The sequence below is a fragment of the Psittacula echo genome (genome assembly GCF_963264785.1).
Source record: "Psittacula echo genome assembly, chromosome: Z".
Taxonomy (NCBI): domain Eukaryota; kingdom Metazoa; phylum Chordata; class Aves; order Psittaciformes; family Psittacidae; genus Psittacula; species Psittacula echo.
In genome coordinates, this window is record NC_137742.1 from 19,916,773 (window position 1) to 19,935,242 (window position 18,470).

The following is an 18,470-nucleotide window of genomic DNA, read 5'->3' on the forward strand; positions in this document are numbered from 1 at the left end:
CTCTGGCAGGAATTATTTAACTTGAAATGAGTGAAGATAAATTAACAGAGTTTCCATTGAATATGCCAGGACAATTACTTTCAGCCTGTTTAAAAATATTCGCAGAATGTACTTCAGTATAACATCACAAGGACAGTTCACGCAGGATGGAGGTCTGTAGCTCAGGACACGTAAGCAGATTCACTGCTGAATTCGGCCTTGCATGTGGGAACAGGCTACTGCAGCAAAAGCTGGCCCTTACTAGTATTTTAATAACTGAAAAAACAACAGTTTTATGACCATTTCTGTCCTATTTTCTTTTCCTCCCAACTCATTTTCTGAGTTGTAGATGGGCTGGATGAGAGGACATGACCTGAGACCAAGTGCCAGTACTGCTGACAGATTTCTGTGCTTCGATGCTGAGTCACAGTGCAGAGGAAGCTGCTCCTCTGGGGCCACCACCACCACTGACGTCTCAAGAAAAGGCTCCTTATCTCAAGCTACAAAAAAAACTACACACAGCTAAGTTCTGATCAACAAAATATCAAGATCAGATTGAACAATGCATTTGGGGTCAGGCTGCAGTGAGTGTATATTGCTGACCAAGTTGAAAATTGAAGATAAAAGAGTCTTTAGGTATTAACATTTAAGAATTTTGTATTTTAAAATCTTCCAAGCATATGCAGTTAAACAGAAAAATTTAGTGAATTAAACCCAGCGCAGTCCTGTCTGAGCAAGCTGAAATCAATGCATTTATTTCGATGTTACAGTCATCACTTGCTAAACATGTCCAGGTAGATGCCTAACGGTATGTCTCTAGTTTTCTGGCTACATGCATCGTGTTAGAGGCACAATGCTGGGCACAGCACAACAGCGATCTCATCACATGTGCAATTTGAAAAATAAACACAGAAAATCTGGAAGAACACTGTTACTGGCAGTGGGATGCTGTGGTGTTCCTGCACCATACACAATATTTTACAGGTCCCTTAAAGAAAGCACAAACACATAAGTGTGCGGATTATAAACACTTTATTGATTTTACATATGTTTTCAAGGCACTTTCATGCTGCAGTTTAGAACTCCATTTGGTAAGAAAGGGAATCCTTCATAAACCCCATCTTCACTAAATTAAGATTAAGCACATTAACTTCAAGGTTAAATGAAACAAGCAAAAAATTCAAACCAGATCCTGACCGTAAACTGCGTACATTCCTGGAATCACAAATATAATCCGTAAGTACAAAATGTTTTGGATGAGAGGAATTTCTAGATTGACTGGTATTTAGGAAACCTAGGATGAGATTCATCCCAGTGAGATTTTACCATCTAAAAGTGGGACTCCTAGCTAAGCCAGTCAGTTCACCCAGAGTTGATGCCCCTCATATTTATTATCTATGTAAGAACAAGGTAAATTGTCCTCTGCCAGAGACTATTCTGAATTATATCAACACAATTAGATCTAAGTTTTTACACTGGGAATTCAGGGCAGGATATTAAAGCAAATCCATATGTAGTTGTTGGTTAAAATATACTGATACAATGTACTGATATGAAGTTCTCATCAAAACATTCCATAATATGGCATGGTTGTCTCATAGTAGCACCAACTGAGGGAGAAAATTGAATGCTGGCACATTTAGTGATGAATTAGGCATTTAGTCTCTTCTTATAAAAAAAAAAAAAAAAAGAAAGAAAACAAAACCAAACAAACAAAACCCCAAACAAAATACAATTCCATAATGCCTGATCTACTTGAAATGAACACCTCTTGTTAGCCAAAAGCATTCTGGAGAATGTTCTCCAATTCTGTAGAACAAGAATTCAGGCCATTCAGCTGGAGCCAAAAAGCCAGCACACCACCTTTTCTGTATTTTTCATGTACGATTTTTTGCTCAGAGCATGCATATGCTGAAACTTAAGAATGCCCATTCTATTATATGTTTCTAATTACATTGCTGCTTTTTTAACTCAGTCACTATTATGTCTTGGTCTCATTTTTACCACTGCCAGTACTACAGCAGCCCTGTTTCATCCCCACTGCACACAGAGCACCACAACTTTGGCACACCTGTCTTTACAACAACACATTTAGCAAATTGTCAATAGTGGATTTTGTCACCCCTCCAGCAGCATTTAGCACTACACTATTTTGGTACTGAATTGGAGGCGTATCACATGGTCTCCTGGTAGGTACTGGAGTATGACACCTCTTTTGCTGTTGACAGGAAGGTCTCAGAAGCAGGGAAATGTGAGACGGGCCTCTTTAACTGTCAGGAAAGTGTAGGGATTATAATGCTTTACTCCTCCTTGAGTGTGGCTTTGGAGGAGGTGTAAAGGGATCGGGTTCCTGCTACTGGCTAGAAGGCATCAGAGGCAGACTGTTGCTGACAGCTGAGATCTGGAAGAAACTGCTGTGCTCTTTGTGGTAGCAGAATTGGTGGTCTCAGAGAACAGTAGAGATGTACAGCTGCACCTCCACAAAGGATGCTGGGGTGTCCCTGTGGTGCTGGCAGCACCACTTCTCTGGATGAGAGTTTCCAGAAACAGTCCCAATGATTTTGTTTGGAAAAGCAGAAAAGGTCTGAAGTACAGATCTGCAGCAATGCACCTGGAAACCCTAAGCCTTTTACACTGACTATATACTGCTTGAATTCAAATCTGCTCATACTGGTGTAACGGAAATACGGTAATGACAGAGAAATAAAGAAAGTTTCAAGTACACTTTAGCTTGAGCATATAAAGGGTCCATATCTTTAGTCTCTAGTGTTCCACTTGACCAGCTGAAAATGTGGCTTGCATATTTTCCACTGCCATGGAATACTGTCCTTGAAGTGGGCTCTGAAAAATGCATTGCTTCAAAATGCATCACAATTATGGCAGAGGTGGTAAAGGTGAGAAAGACTGCCCCCACTGCTCCTGTGTTTAGCTCCCAGAACACAGCAGTAAGCAGCCCTCCTTACAGGTAAAAATTTAAAATATAGAAATGATATAAACACAGCTAACCATCAACAACAACAAAAAATCATCCAAAATGAAGTACTGTGAAATGAATAGCACCAAGGATGTAAAGGCCCATACATCTGTTCTATAAAATCAAAATCTGCAGTACCTAGGCTCAAAATAAAAATTCCAGTGTTAACTGAGTGACTGCAGTGCCGAGACTGCATCCTCATACTGAGCACAGTGGTTTTACAGAAAAGAGAACTGGAAGCTGTAGGAATGCAAAAGTACAAAAATAGATTATGTTCAGAGGCTAGTGAGGAACATTCACTTGAAGTCAGTTCATTCTCTGAAGTCAACAAGAATTTTGCTGTTGTTCTCAGTGGAATAAAGCCCGGACCTTAACTGGGGACTGCACACCACTATTGAGCTTGGACTCTCAGAAACACAAACATACTCCTTTAGCAGGGCAATTATTGCACATTTTACCACTGGAGAAAAATTAGAATAGCTAGTACTGGTCATAGTGTGTAATGCACATGTGTACTGGAGGAGAAGGGTAACTTCTGAAACTTCAGGAGGGTATACATCTTTGCAGAATTGTTTCTGTAAGTAGCTCCCCAACACACAACAGTATGCAACAGAAGACTTGATTCTACTGTCATCTGCTTGAACTACCAGACTCCAGAAAGAGCGGTGTTTGTTTTACTGAAGGCAGAATTTAGCCTGTTGTCATGAGGAGGTGTCCTGGGTTCAGCAGTAGCAGTCATTTTTCTCCTTCTTAGTAGCTGGTGCAGTGCTGTATTTGGAGTTGGAGTAGCAGTGTTGTCTGTTGCTTTACCATCCCATCCAGAGACATCTTTTTCCCTTTGAAGGTGCTGGATGGTGTTAAACAGGGCTTTGTAAGCATAGGCCAAGCCCCAGCATGTTGCCATGATTTATCTCTCTCTGGTATGACCAGGATGACAACACATCTCAGTTAAGTGTTTCGATGTGTACTTCTAGACATAACCTAAGCCTAAAGATAATGCAGCTGACAGGCTGACGCAGAGACACAGTTTTTTCCATGTGGATTAGGGGTCATGGATACATTTTACCAGTTTGCAGACATGAAAGGCTACAGTTCGGTATCAAGTAAGAGAAAAAAAAGAACAAATATCTCACAGCAAGAGTATTTTACCGGAATCCTTATCTACTGTCACTGCTGAATTGAATTGTAGATTTTCAGTTCTGTGTTCCAGATGAATACTTGTCAAAATAATAACAGCTCTGTTTCTTTAATACTGGTGTCTGAAGAGCCTTTGGGTCAAAATGACATTATCGAGATTAGCACCTTGACAATTTGATGTTGGCAATTACATACAGAAACAGTTGAAAGTTCTTCAAATAGAAGTGGTGGTTCAGGAAAAAATACCAGACTTTTATAGCAAACTTGGTTCTTCAAAAAAAGTCATTATAATAAAAATAATATAATCCATGACAGAACATTCTATTTTACGCCTGCAACAGTAACTAAAAATATTGCATACATAGGGTGCAGTCAAAATCTATAGGGCCAAATTCTGCACTGAAGTACCAACTGGAAATCTCACTTTATCTACTGCGATCAGTAAGACTTTTATTATTATTTCACATGTATGTGGATTTCATCTAGCAAACAGTGCATCACTTGACCTATAATAAATAAGTTTAATACAGAACAAATTATTCATGAACAATGTATACTCTCTTTTCCATATTACATCAATCAGCATGACCAAAATTCACTGTAACTACACCCAGTACTGATTGCGCTTCAAAGTTGGGTTTGTTTTTCGACAGTACTGGATCATTTCAGGATCAAGGTTTAACCAGCTGTTTTGAGGAGACTGTTCTGCAGTGAGAGAAACTACTGCAGGAAGCAGCTGTTCATGTCTAACGGCCATGAATGGTGAGGCTGTATTTCTCTCAACCCCCTTTAGGAGAGGAGTCACTGTAACGCTGGGTACAGTCAAGCTCCGTTCCAGACATCGATCTGGACTACTGAGGACTGCGTCTGTTTGACTTTTGACAAGTGGTTTTGTCTTCTCTTTCTTCTGACACATTAGCAAAATGCACACAGAAATGACAGCAGCAATGAGCAGCACAGACACCAGGACCAGAGGGATAATGATGTACCAACGGTTGCTACTTTGACCTGCCTGATCTCTGGGACTCCTGGCATTACCCTGGGTTGTGGTCTTAATCCCTGCAGATCCACTTGTTCCCACTGCCAGATTTAGCGATAGACCTTCCTCATGTAGATTTCCCCAGTGATTCTGACCTGGCAACATGGTTGGTTCAGTCTTCTGTGGTGCTGCAGTAGGCTCTTCATTCTGAAAGAAGGCTGCTCCCTTGTCCTTCAAGGTAGCGTGAATCTTTAAAGTGGTCAGGCTGGTTATGGAAGGCACTTCGGTTGTAAAACTCTGCACAAGTCGGGGACTGTGTGGCACAATGGAATACTGAAAACAGCCAACAGCAGGCTGTACAGCATTTGCCCTAAGTATATATGTGAATGAGTCATTTAACAGATCAATGCCTGTCATATTCGTATTGATGTCTAGAAGCACAACACCACTATCAATGTCAGACTGGGTGAATGTCTGAATGTCTTGGAACACTACATCATCCACAAACCTTTTCTTTACAATTCTTCCATGAGATGGCGGCACTATCACTTCAAATCTAGGATTGCTATTTGTCAAATTAGCTAGCTCGGAAGCATCCAGGTCACTGCTCCTGAATTTATAAGCTGCTTGATTTGAAATCTGCATGTCAGATACAACTTGTACTAAAGGCTTCACTGTGATGTTCAACACTTGTCCTGTTAGATTGCATTCTGTAGTGAAAAGCATAAACTCTAGTACTTCTTTGGAAGCAGTGAGGTTTGTCAGGTGGTAACACAGCTTTCCTGAGTACAAATCTGCCTGCTCAAATTTAGTAACCTGTTCATTTCCAATCATTAGGTGCCCATATTTGAGTGGCTGAGTTATTTCATATATGATATTAGTGCTTTTTCCATTTGTGACAGCTGAAAGCTGAACATTAGTAATAGTGACAGATGTCTGACCCTGGGGAAGCGCAACACTGGTCAGGTTGACCAGGACAAGAGTGATTGGTATGACTTCAAGACTGAACAGCTTGTATAAAGGGCGATGTTTACCATCAGTCACACTGAAATAGAACACCCCAGAAGATGAACTACCATCCTGTACAAACCAAACTTTATCACTGTCAACATCAGCTTGTGTGAAATCATTTATAGAGACACTGAGATTGCTTTTCATTGCTAAATAACCATTATTGGGGTTATTAACAATGGTGTATTTGAGCTCAACTGGGGCATTATCTAGGTCTTCAACTTTCAGATTCTCTGACCCCAACACTGACACATCTCCTTGCAAGACTTTCAAGTGCAGCCTTTTAGTCTTCAGTTCTGGAGCTTGGTCATTCACTGGAACAACTGTGATATTAAACGTCTCTTCTAAAACTTCGCCATGGGGCTTTGTCACAGACTTGCCTTTTAGGTTTAACCAAACAGCAAAAGTGAAATTGTCCTTAAGTGATTCAGAATTATCATGTATGTACACAATTCCAAATTTGTTCAGTATGTACTGGGAGAAGTTAGGTTTTTCTTTGGTAATGTTTCTTTCTCCAACAACTACCACACCATGTTGGGGTAAAGATACAACTTGATACCAGACTTCATATGTGGAGCGCTGCACCTTAGGTGGCTTAACCAATAGGTTTGAAGCATCTAGATTTGTTCTGTTGATTAATACTCTACCTCCCTCCTGGACTGTGGCACCTAGCAGAAAGGTAAAGAGAATCTTAGAAATTTGACTATTTTATAGTTGTAATGTTTCAGAAATTAGATATCAAACACTGATGATGCTCAGTAAAGATTCTCCTTCATGATATCCTTGATTTCCATATGTCATGGCTAAAAATACATTATCACTATTTTTAAAATACAGGCACATGCATGAGACAAGATGTTCTGTTGATGCATACATTAAGAAATATCTACATTCCAAAAGCTTTTCACCCAACATATAGCAAAATGGAGAATACAGCAGGTGCAAGGATCAACTGCAGATACTTAATCTCATTTTTAAAGATGCAGTGATGCAGGTTTCCAGGCTACTGTCTACACTACACTCTGCTAAAAAAGTATTTTAGTCATTTGTTACAGATGAGAAAGTAGCATTGTTTTTTCACATTTATTCATTAGAATCCTGACAGATCAAAACAAATCTGGAGCCCAAACTGTACAGTGTCTTTACCTGTATTTGCCAGAAGACGACTGTTCCGATCATGCCTTGTAATTTCATATGAAATAACAATATGGAACACTTGGAGGTCCAGAGCCGATGGTGGAGACGAGACAGTAAATGTGAAGAAATCTTCTGCACTCCAGCCAGCTGACTCGCCATGTAAGTGCTCATACATGATCACACCTTCATCCACCTGTTTCAGGTGAAGGGAAACCACAGATGTAAGAGGAGAGACACTTACAACACAGAAGTGTAAGGCCAGTAAAAAAAACATTTGGAACACTGTTCAAGAGAGCCCTTGTACCTTAGACCACAAAGTGTATACAGAATCATAGGAAAAAAACCCTTACAGTCAAGTCCAATCGTTAACCCAGCACTGCCAAGTGCACCAATATACCATGTCCCTAGGTGCCACATCAACAAGTTTTTAAAATACCTCCAGGGATGGTGACTCCACCCCTGGCAGCCTAGTCCAGTGCTTGACAACACTCCTGGTGTAAAGTTTTTCCTCATAGCCAAGCTAAACTTCCCCTGGAGCAACTTCTTGTCCTATTGCCTGCTACCTGGCAGAAGAAAGTTACACACACCTCGCTACAACCTCCTTTCAGATAAAGAGTGATAAGGTCCCCCCTGAGCCTCCTTTTCTTCAGACTAAACACACCCAGTTCTCTCAGCCGTTCCCCATCACACTTGCACTCCAGACCCCTCACCAGCTTCAATGCCCTTCTCTGGACCTCCTCCAGCACCTCAATGTCTCTCCTGTAGTGAGAGTCCCAGAACTGAACACAGGATTCGAGATGCAGCCTCACCAGTGTCAAGAACAGGGGAACGATCACTGCCATGGCCCTGCTGGCCACACTATTCATGTTCATCTAGCTGTTGACCAACACCCCCAGGTGCTTTTCCACTGAGCAGCTTTCCAGCCATACTTACCCAAGCCTGTAGCATTGCATGGGATTGTTGTGGCCCAAGTGCAGGACCCAGCAGTTAGCCTTGTTAAATCTCCTACAATCTGCCTCAGCCCATCGATCAAGCCTGTATGTAACATACACTGAGATTACCTCAAAATTCTCCTTCTCTTAAGATAGACTCTGTGTTGCCAGACAAGCTTACCTGAAGGTAGGTGAAATGTTACTGTATATGAATACTTACCAAAGCCCTCATGTGAAGAACAGAGATATAAAACACTGAGAAATTTATCTCAAACTAGCAACAGCAAACAGGAGATTAGCTGGACTGTACTTTTAACGAATTGCAGTTTCATATCTAGGGTTTTTTCTTTATAAGGATACCAGTGGATCTGGAAAAAGCGTATGAAAGACTGAAGGCTTGGAAAGGACTCTGATGCAGATACTTCATGATGAATAGGCAAATACAGTTGGTAAGAGACTAAGGAAACCAGAAGGAGGTGCAATAACCACTGAAATACAATCTCATTTATAACCAAGAGCTGATGAGATTATTTAGAGAAAAATTCCTGCATCACAGCAAGAAGGGGATTCCCAAGAGTCACAAATGAATCTGGTTTGTCCTATACCTGCCTTCACTGACCTTGCAGACCATTACACTCAAGATAATCCTACCAATCCCAGCATGAGTGTCTAAGCTTCAAAGTACTGCGAAATGCTGTAGTCAGTCTTCAGAGAAACACATATTTATACAAGATACAAACATTTACCTCTTTAGGCCCCAAATCAAAAGGCAGAATTTTCAGACTAGGATTCTCATTCTACACCTACACTTTAAGATCAATACCATGATACACTGAAACTGCAATAGGATTCCTAATAACCGCAAGACCAGAACTCTTACTAAATCTCATCCAGTGGATTCAGCGTCTGGTCTGCTTGATAATTCATTCACTGGCCTGCAGAGAAGACAGCTATACCTATTAAATCCCTGACAACTTCCCAGGGAACTACTGACCTTGCTTACATGTGTTAGTTTATAATGGCCAGAAAGATCCCTGTCTCAGATGGTGCTGATTCTAAGTCTACTATTCATAACAGGCTGCAAACACCCTGAAGGAACTCACTACCATGTTTTCCTATCACATATGCTTGAAAGGTGTGAAAAAAGAGAACACCCTCCTCACCTCCCTCACCCCTCCACACCCCACCCCCCCCCCGCTGCTATCATAAATGAAGCACTTTAGCAGTATAGAATCTGAGTTGTGACTACAGAGAGAGCTAATCCTGAAATTACTGCAACAGACCCCACTGAGATCACTAGAGAAACAGGGCTTTCAGGGTCGGTTTTCTCAGCTGACTCAAAACCATCGCATCTCATTGTCTAAAAAATTCAGACTGATGTGATAAAATCCTATACGCACATCTCCAGGTTTATACTTTCCCTATACTGATTTAATTCTTAATGGCCATTGTAGAGCAAAACAAACAAAATTGATACTAAAAAGACACGTTGGTTCAGGATAACTTTCCAAAGAATATATCTAGGACTTCACGTTGGAGAATGCTGATATCTGTAACAAGAACAGGCACAACATGCATTCTTTAAATCCAACAGTGTTTAGGATCAATCTTAATAACCTGTTTGGTTTTTTTTTTCAGTTGCAAGACCATGCTAATATCTGGGATAAGAAGAAAATGAGATTGGTAAGGATTTCTGTGTTTACCTCTGCAATGATTTTAAATATAACAAAGAAACTGTGGCTTGCAGCAAGATGAAAATACTTTCAAGATACCATAGAAAGTATTGGCAGAGAAAAAAACCCCAAACATCATGTTGAAAACTACTGTGTTACTCAAGTGGAAGGGCAGACGCAGGGACTGTGAGAATGAGGACCCTAGGCCCACTGTAAGAGAGGATCTGGTTCGAGACCATCTTAAGAACATGAATGTACACAAGTCCATGGGACATGATGAAATCCATCCATAGATCCTGAAGGAGCTGGCGAATGAAGTTGCTAAGCCACTGGCCATCATATCTGAAAAATCATGGCAGTCAGGTGAAGTTCCCGACGACTGGAAAAAGGGAAATATAACCCCCATTTTCAAGAAGGGGAAAATGGATGACCCGGGGAATTACAGACCAGTCAGTCTCAGCTCTGTGCCTGGCAAAATCTTGGAGCAGATTCTCCTGGAAGGCATGCTAAGGCACATGAAAAACAAGGAGGTGGTTGGTGACAGCCAGCATGGCTTCACTAAGGGGAAATCCTGCCTGACCAATTTGGTGGCCTTCTATGATGGGGCTATGGAACTGATGGACAGGGGTAGAGCAGTTGACATCATCTACCTGGACTTGTGCAAAGCATTCGACAATGTCCCACACGACATCCTTGTCTCTAAATTGGAGAGACATCAATTTGATGGGTGGACCACTCAGTGGATAAAGAACTGGCTGGATGGCCGCACAGAAAGAGTTGTGGTGAATGGCTCAATGTCCGGCTGGAGACCAGTAACGAGTGGTGTCCCTCAGGGATTGGTGTTGGGACCGGTCTTGTTCAACATCTTTGTCGGTGACATGGACAGTGGGATTGAGTGCGCCCTCAGCAAGTTTGCCGATGACACCAAGCTGTGTGGTTCGGTTGATACGCTGGAGGGAAGGGATGCCATCCAGAGGGACCTCGACACGCTTGTGAGGTGGGCTGATGCCAACCTTATGAAGTTTAACCATGCCAAGTGCAAGGGCCTACCCCTGGGTCAGAGCAATCCCAGGCACAGCTACAGGTTGGGCAGAGAAGAGATTCAGAGCAGCCCTGCAGAGAAGGACTTGGGGGTGTTGATCGATGAGAAAATGAACATGAGCCAGGTTCAGTGTGCGCTCACAGCCCAGAAAGCCAACCGTATCCTGGGCTGCATCAAGAGGAGCGTGACCAGCAGGTCAAAGGAGGTGATCCTGCCCCTCTACTCTGCTCTCGTGAGACCTCACTTGCAGTATTGTGTGCAGTTCTGGTGTCCTCAACATAAAAAGGACATGGAACTGCTGGAACAAGTGCAGAGGAGGGCACGAGGATGATCAGGGGACTGGAGCACCTCCCGTATGAAGACAGGCTGAGAAAGTTGGGGCTGTTCAGCCTGGAGAAGAGAAGGCTGCATGGAGATCTCATAGCAGCCTTCTAGTATCTGAAGGGGGCCTATAAGGATGCTGGGGATGGACTCTTCATTAGGGACTGTAGTGACAGGACAAGGGGTAACGGGTTCAAACTTAAACAGGGGAAGTTTAGATTGGATATTAGGAAGAAATTCTTTACTGAGAGGGTGGTGAGGCACTGGAATGGGTTTCCCAGGGAGGTTGTGAATGCTCCATCCTTGGCGGTGTTCAAGGCCAGGTTGGACAGAGCCTTGGGTGGCATGGTTTAGTGTGAGGTGTCCCTGCCCATGGCAGGTGGGTTGGAACTGGATGATCTTAAGGTCCTTTCCAACCCTAACTATTCTATGATTCTATGATTCTGTAAGTGTGTTTAATGCAGGATTAATTTTCTGATATTGAATGAACAACAACCGTCCGTGAAAATATTTCTTGGAATGCAATAGTGATTTCAATTATAGTGGTTTTTTGGCAATGAAGCAATAAGCCATGTGGCACAGTGAAGAGTTCAGAATCATAGCAAAATTGACAACTACCTTTATAAGGTAGCTGCATAGTACTTTTCAGAAGTGAAATTTCAAGTTCTGCAACACAGAATTAAGTCGATGAAAACCCAAAGATCTAGTATCTTCAATTCAAATCAGATTTACAAGCTTCTTATTGCCAAAAAGAAATTTAATGTCTTATTCTCCATTACATAGAGAATATGTTTGCAAGACCAATGTCATTTTGCTTCATGTGCCTACAACACACTAAATAGTGAAAGCTTTATTTAGGATCTCTTTTCTCTCCCTCATACCTCATTCTGTACCAGAATAAATAGCATGCTGGTTAGGATACATTAATTCTATCTGCAGTAAGTCACTTAGCTCTACTTTGTCTGAAGTAAAAATGGCCAGTATAAATACCTCCGACAGAGAAGAATAGCATACACATTATTGCAGCTCAAATCCTTACACAGCTTACAAAGATCAAAGGAAGTTTAGGTCTACATTAGTAAGAACTAAAGCCATAGAGAGTGAGTGGTATGTTCTGACATGGCACTATCTGATAAACATACGTAAAGACCATACCCATAAGCAAAAAGTGTAAAATTCCAGAACCTTAGCTGAAAGACTTTCTATCCAACGTGCTTACTATTTCACCTAATGCTCGTAAAAATCACAGATTTTAGGAACAGAAGGGAACATTGTCATCATACAGTTCATCTCCATCAAAACATAAGAGAAAACTTGGCAACTATTGCAACAAGAGCAGTATCATAATGGGATTACAACACTTTTACAATGGGATTACAACATTCTGTGTTCGCCATGATTTATAATGTTCAAGTGGAGATTCATTTCACCACAGTCCTTGACCAGGTTGTTTCAAAGTCTGATGGTAACTAATAAGAATGTCAACCTTTATTCCAGGTTTTGTTGGTCAAGTTTCAATTTCTGGCCAATAGATTTTCTCATTCCTTCATATATACTAATCAAATAGCCACTTTTAAGATCTGTAAATGTAGGTTAAGACCAAATTATCTCTTAATTTTTCCTAATACTGAACTCCTTTTATCTCTACTACTTAGATTTTCTGAGAATAACTTACTGCATGCACAGCTCACAGTTATATTCAGATTCTGCACACAGACAGAAGTAATTTCAGTTGCAAAAGAATGTTTTCCATCAAGTTACGTGAGCTTCCACGTTTCAGTCGTTCAAGTATGAGTCCCTGTATCACAGCGAAGATTCTTTAAACACTTACTATCACAGCCAATCATGTCAATAAAAGTCCTCTTGGGGACACCCATGAGGACTGTGCACAGCTGAAATTAATCTCCTACTTGGACTTTTCATAGATCAAAAGGCTACTCCTTCTGCCAAAAACTAAAGGCTTCCAACTTTGGACTGCTGGTTAATGGCACCAGAACAGCTCTTTTTGAAAAATACTGTTACAAGCAAAACAGTGGAAATTGCCAAGACCCTGATAGTATCCAAGTAGAGGGGAAAAAGGGCTCCTCCTGTGTTCATTACTAGATGCCAGATATTTAATGACATAGCAAATCTGGGTGATTGCACTGATGGGTCAAATATGCCTCGTTATTTAACACATATAAATGGATCAGACAAAGAACAAGCAACTGAGATGCCCTCTGAAGTAACAATCTACCCCTGAACTTGGTATTGAAAAGTAAATGCTTACCATAGACTGCGTAAAACTGAGGATTTCCTTAGTAGTATTATCAGAATTTACTCTGATCAGCCTTCCAAGTTTTGGGGAAGTTACAATCATAAAAGTTATAGTTCTGTTTCCTGCATTGGTCACATCACTGGTTACAGCTTTCAGATCATGTTGTGAAATAGGCTTCCTGGAACCTAAAAAATGTCAATTATAAGTAACACAGATTTGAAAGAGCAAAGGGCCCCAAAGGGCAAGTTTTGTATGCATGTCTCACCCTCTCATCTAGCATTTTAGTAATGTTTTATAAGATTAGCAGGTTTACCCTTTTTATAGTTACCTTCTACTTACAACTCTTCTACAGCTTTTTCAATCAAAAAGTCCATCAGTAGTATGTACCTTGGTTTTACAATAAATGAAGAAACTGCAGTTCTTTTCAGCGCATGTAACTGCTAAACACTAGCTTCTGCAAAAATAACCCAAAGTAAAGAATACAGCATGCATAAGAATCTCTGTTCCTAAATTACATGTCTAGAACTGAATTAAAACTCCAGTCATCACTGTTTCTAGTAATCTCAGCTGCCCACAGAAGGCAGTGTGATTTGGCAGGGAAAAACCTCAACACAGCAAACTTTCCAGTGAACACACAAACCAAAATCGATTATTACCAGCAGCTTGAACCACACTTTATCAATATGAAAGAAGATTTTCATTAAATGAAATTAAAACATAAATACTAATTGAACACATTAAGAAGAACATCACATCACAGAAATAATGACCTGAACTAAAATAATGTATTATTAAGATGGATGGAGACTGAGGGATACCAAAATCCTTTTAATACATAGGACCACACTAAACAGTACATTCTGGTTTAAGTATTATAAAGATTATAAAGAGCTTTCCGGCATTTAGTCAAACAAAATAAATGTTGATATAGCTGACAAAACCAAACCTACTAATTGCTTAACACAAAAAAAAAAAAGTATGTTTATTTGTCTTCTTTTTGATGCACTGTTTCATGGTACATATTTAATGATACTTTTGGAGGAGTAATAGATTCCTGTAAACCTATTCCCCCTGCTTCCACTTCTGCCTCCATTCTTACATTTTCTTTTTTTCTTCAGCTAGAAGCTTCTATAGATACTAATACATAATTTCAGATGCTAGTAATATATATCTTGGAAGTCTGAATTATCAGTCCATCTTCAATAAAGCATAATGTTTATACAGGAATAACACAAAATAACATTTCCCTGCTATAATAATCAGAAGAAAAAATATAGTGATGTTCTGCAAGCCTTTAGCAACATTAGGATTCTGACTGTTTGCATGCGCTTGTGCCCTGGTTCAAATCACATCTACTTTGCAATAGAGTTGTTATAATGAAATGAGATGTTTTGGTTCTGCCTGTTTTCCCCTTTTTACCTTCCTATGCCTCTCTTTGTCTATACTGCTTTGAAAACTAAAGCAGTCACGCAGGTCTAGAAAAATTCTTCCACACCGTATCTAATTTCAAGGAGTCTCCCTCCTCTTCCTCTCTCTTCCCTTTTTTGCATGACAGGCAGAGTGAGAAGCATGACCTTGTGTTGTGTGTATAGCAGATGTGATCAGGAATGTACAACTGAGAGCAACAGTTAATCAGACCACGTGCATCTGCAAACACAGTTATTTCTCAATAACCTCCTACTTACACAAATAAGGCCTCATGGCCTTAACAAAGTAAGACAGAGCAACTCTCGAAATGGTCACACTGCACTGATGGAAGTTACCACTACAGTTTTTCGTAACAGCACCAGGTTACCATGCCACCACCATCACAGTTCAGATGTCACTCACTACACAAGATGAAATACAGTCTAGGGCCACAGACAATAAAGTCTCTCAAGCTTTTCTGCAAAAATGAGATCCTCTGCCAAACTTAACCTGCTCCTTCACCCACTTCTGTCCTGAGACTTAAGAACCTTTTCCAGCACCTGCAGTAGTTCTGCTGTGGTTTGACACCTCAACAGAGAGAGTCAACAGACTGGGTAAAGGAAAGGGAAGTGAGAATACTGGCTCCTTGTTCCCAAACATGGAAGCACAGAGGTTGCAAAAGCAACCCAACAGAAACACAGGGAAAATTAACAGAGATGGGGAGGAAGACACACAACAAGGATGGGTGATGCACAGTAGGGCAAAACTAATCCAGACAAGTAAAAGACGACAGCATAAGGCCATCACTGGTACCTAACAATTTTGGTACCCATTTTTAATTGCCTACATTTAAGACTTGGAAAGTGCTTTGTAATGATCATTCTGCCTATTACTCCTAAACAGTTATGAACCATCTCATCTATGGACTGCTCAGACAACTTTGCTTACAAATACCTACAAGTAAGGCTGCCTTTCCTTCTCAAAGAGCAACCCAGTTCATTCCTTCCTTGACCAATTGCTTCCCTGAAGAAAGCAAACCCCCACATTTTAGATATCTAGCATACATAAGAAAAAAATAATCTATCTAGCAGTCAGTTTTCTGAGCACACCGAATAAAATAAGCTTCTGTTAAACAGAAAAAAATCCATGAATTATATGAACAAATCTGGTATATCCAACACAAAGGAAGACAGCAGTACATGCTCTTATAAAATCACAGAACAATATACTTGAGAGAACACCCAGTCATGAAGACATGGCAATTTCTTCACGGTATTTTCAATTTTTACTTCTCTAGAGAAACAATTCTTCAAGTTGCCTCAAAATTAACTTTTCCTGCAGTGCTATAAAATATAACAGGACACTGGCTATTGTTTTTCTGTGTATTAACCATTTAGCAGCATCATTACTGTAATAGTCATTTCATGATCAGCAAGTACAGCTGAAGCCCATACACCTCCAGAATGTCTTTAGAAAGTATCATAAAGCAAACACGTGAAAAAGCTAATAATACTTTTTAACACCAAAAAGGAGTTTTGCTAACCCAAAGTAAGCAAGAATTCAGGAAAAACTGTGGGCTTAGACGAACACAGCTTGCAGTGCTGAAAGAAATACTGTACTTCGCAAACCGGAGAACAGATTGATAGCCTAGAGTCTTTGCTTTCTATGGAAGTATCAGGTATAATTTTCTTACAATTATTTTTGGCTTAAGATAGAATTCCTGTAAATCCCTGTGCCTGAGGCAACCTTACACACCAAATCACAGATTAATAAGCTTTTTAAGTGGATTTATGTGAATCCCATTTATATTGACTGAATTAGAAGATCATGCTGCTACAATCTCATTTTTTGTTGCCTGTGTTTAAGTAGCTTTTGTTGCAAGCCTGTGTTTATGCAAGTTATACCCGGGAAGCTTAAGAAACTAAAGTGTTCCTCTTCTCTATCAAATTAGTAACTTAAGGTATAGTTTAATACCTATAAAGCTTTACCAATTCTCAGTCTCTCTCTGGCTGTACAAATGTTCAGAGCAAAAAAGAAGATAGCACACATTAAAGTGTAATGCAAGACACTGCTGAGAGAAGACTAATCTTCATTTTTCCTTTAGTCCTGCAATTAATGTTAGATTACTAACTCAATGAGGGATTACTCCTGCCAATGCAAAGCAGTAAATGGCTCTGGTGAGGCTCTCTTAACACATAACTCCTGCATGGTGGGATTTCACAAAAAAAATACTCAGCTGTTGAACCAACTAGTACAAATGCACAAATACGAATCAAAGTCTTCAGTCCTCCTGATTAATCAGTGACTATGCTGCTGTCTATAACTCAGCTCAAACAGTAAGAAAGCGAATTAGCAATCTGGCGAGTTTATGTTTGCTATTCACAATCCTATGGACACAAGCTTCACTCTGCTTTTACGAGGCAAAATACAACCAGCTAAGACACCTCCAAATATATGAATAAAATACCGACCTTTTAAACAAACATGAAATGGGAAATGTTGAGAGCTTAGGAGAACAACGTAGTTGTTACTCTGTGCTCGTATATTTCACTGCCAATTTCCATGACTCCAAGCACATTAAAGATTATAAAACAATAAAGCAATACATTGTTTGAGAAAACGTAAATGTTCTTTTAAAACTCAGATAGATGGTCCAAGGTACAGTTTTCAATAGTCTACACAGTTAGCTATCTGAAAAATGTATACATATTTGTACATTTGCAACTTCTTCAAGTGTACGAAATCACAGTAATCTTTAAAAACAGACCTGGGAAGACTCCGAGTCCTTTGTTCACTTCAAGGGTAATGACTAGTGTCTGAGCTGTTATGCTAAAAATCTGGCGAGCTGCAAGGTTCAAACCATCTGTCACCTGAAAGTTGAAGCCTCCAGACATTGCTCCTGTAGAAAACAAGAATGTAAATTTATTCTTGTATTATTCTGTCTGTCATCCAAAACATGCAAACATACACGGGACCTCTTTTGCTCTTGGCTACAGTGAAATATATCCAAAGTAATACTGAAGCAATTTTTTACTAGTACCTTCATATCTTAATTAGAATCAATTTATAATGCAGAAAGAAGAACTTTCCAAGGAAGAACTACTGGCTATTTTTTGCACTGAAGGCCAGACAACCCTTAGATGTAAATCAGCAGAGTGCCCTTTTCTTTCTTTCTTCACTGACCACAGTGGAGGTGAAACCAAGTTAAACTTGGGGAGACAGTGACTCCCAGATTGCCTACTCCTTTGTATCTTAGGAGGGACCAAAGCACTTAATAAGCACATTTTGGCAAAGAAGGAATCTGGGGACAAAACCGACTAGAAAGTTCTTTCATTTAGATTTACATTTTAAGGACTGAATCAACTACCAGGTTGTTTCCTTTGTCTCTTTACTCTGCTTCATCTTTGCTGAAGAGCCTATGTTGTCACAGCTTAAACTATTTCAGAGGTTATGTGTACTCATAATAAATGTACATCTTTTTCTTTAATCTTAGGACCTGTATGTACTTTGGCACAAGCAATAGCAAAATATCTCCAGGAGTCTGAGTGGATTCCTGTAAAAATACATGTTTCAGAACTGACTTATTGCTTTAAGTAGAGGCTCCCCAGATTGTGTAATTAG

The 18,470-nt window shown here is 40.1% G+C and overlaps 1 protein-coding gene across 1 annotated transcript in view; it reads right to left on the bottom strand.

Moving 5' to 3' along the window:
• Nucleotides 1–4,694: 4,694 nt before the first annotated feature.
• Nucleotides 4,695–18,470, bottom strand: part of LOC308231544 (chondroitin sulfate proteoglycan 4-like) — a gene marked incomplete at its 3' end in the record, with an annotated part of 43,358 nt that continues 29,582 nt past the window's right edge. The window contains exons 7-10 of the mRNA XM_080637118.1: nt 17,617–17,748; nt 13,455–13,627; nt 7,227–7,410; nt 4,695–6,748 (exon numbers count right to left, since the gene is read on the bottom strand). Of these exons, the coding sequence (XP_080493244.1) occupies nt 4,695–6,748; nt 7,227–7,410; nt 13,455–13,627; nt 17,617–17,748 (2,543 nt within the window). The remainder of the gene's footprint in view (nt 6,749–7,226; nt 7,411–13,454; nt 13,628–17,616; nt 17,749–18,470) is intronic.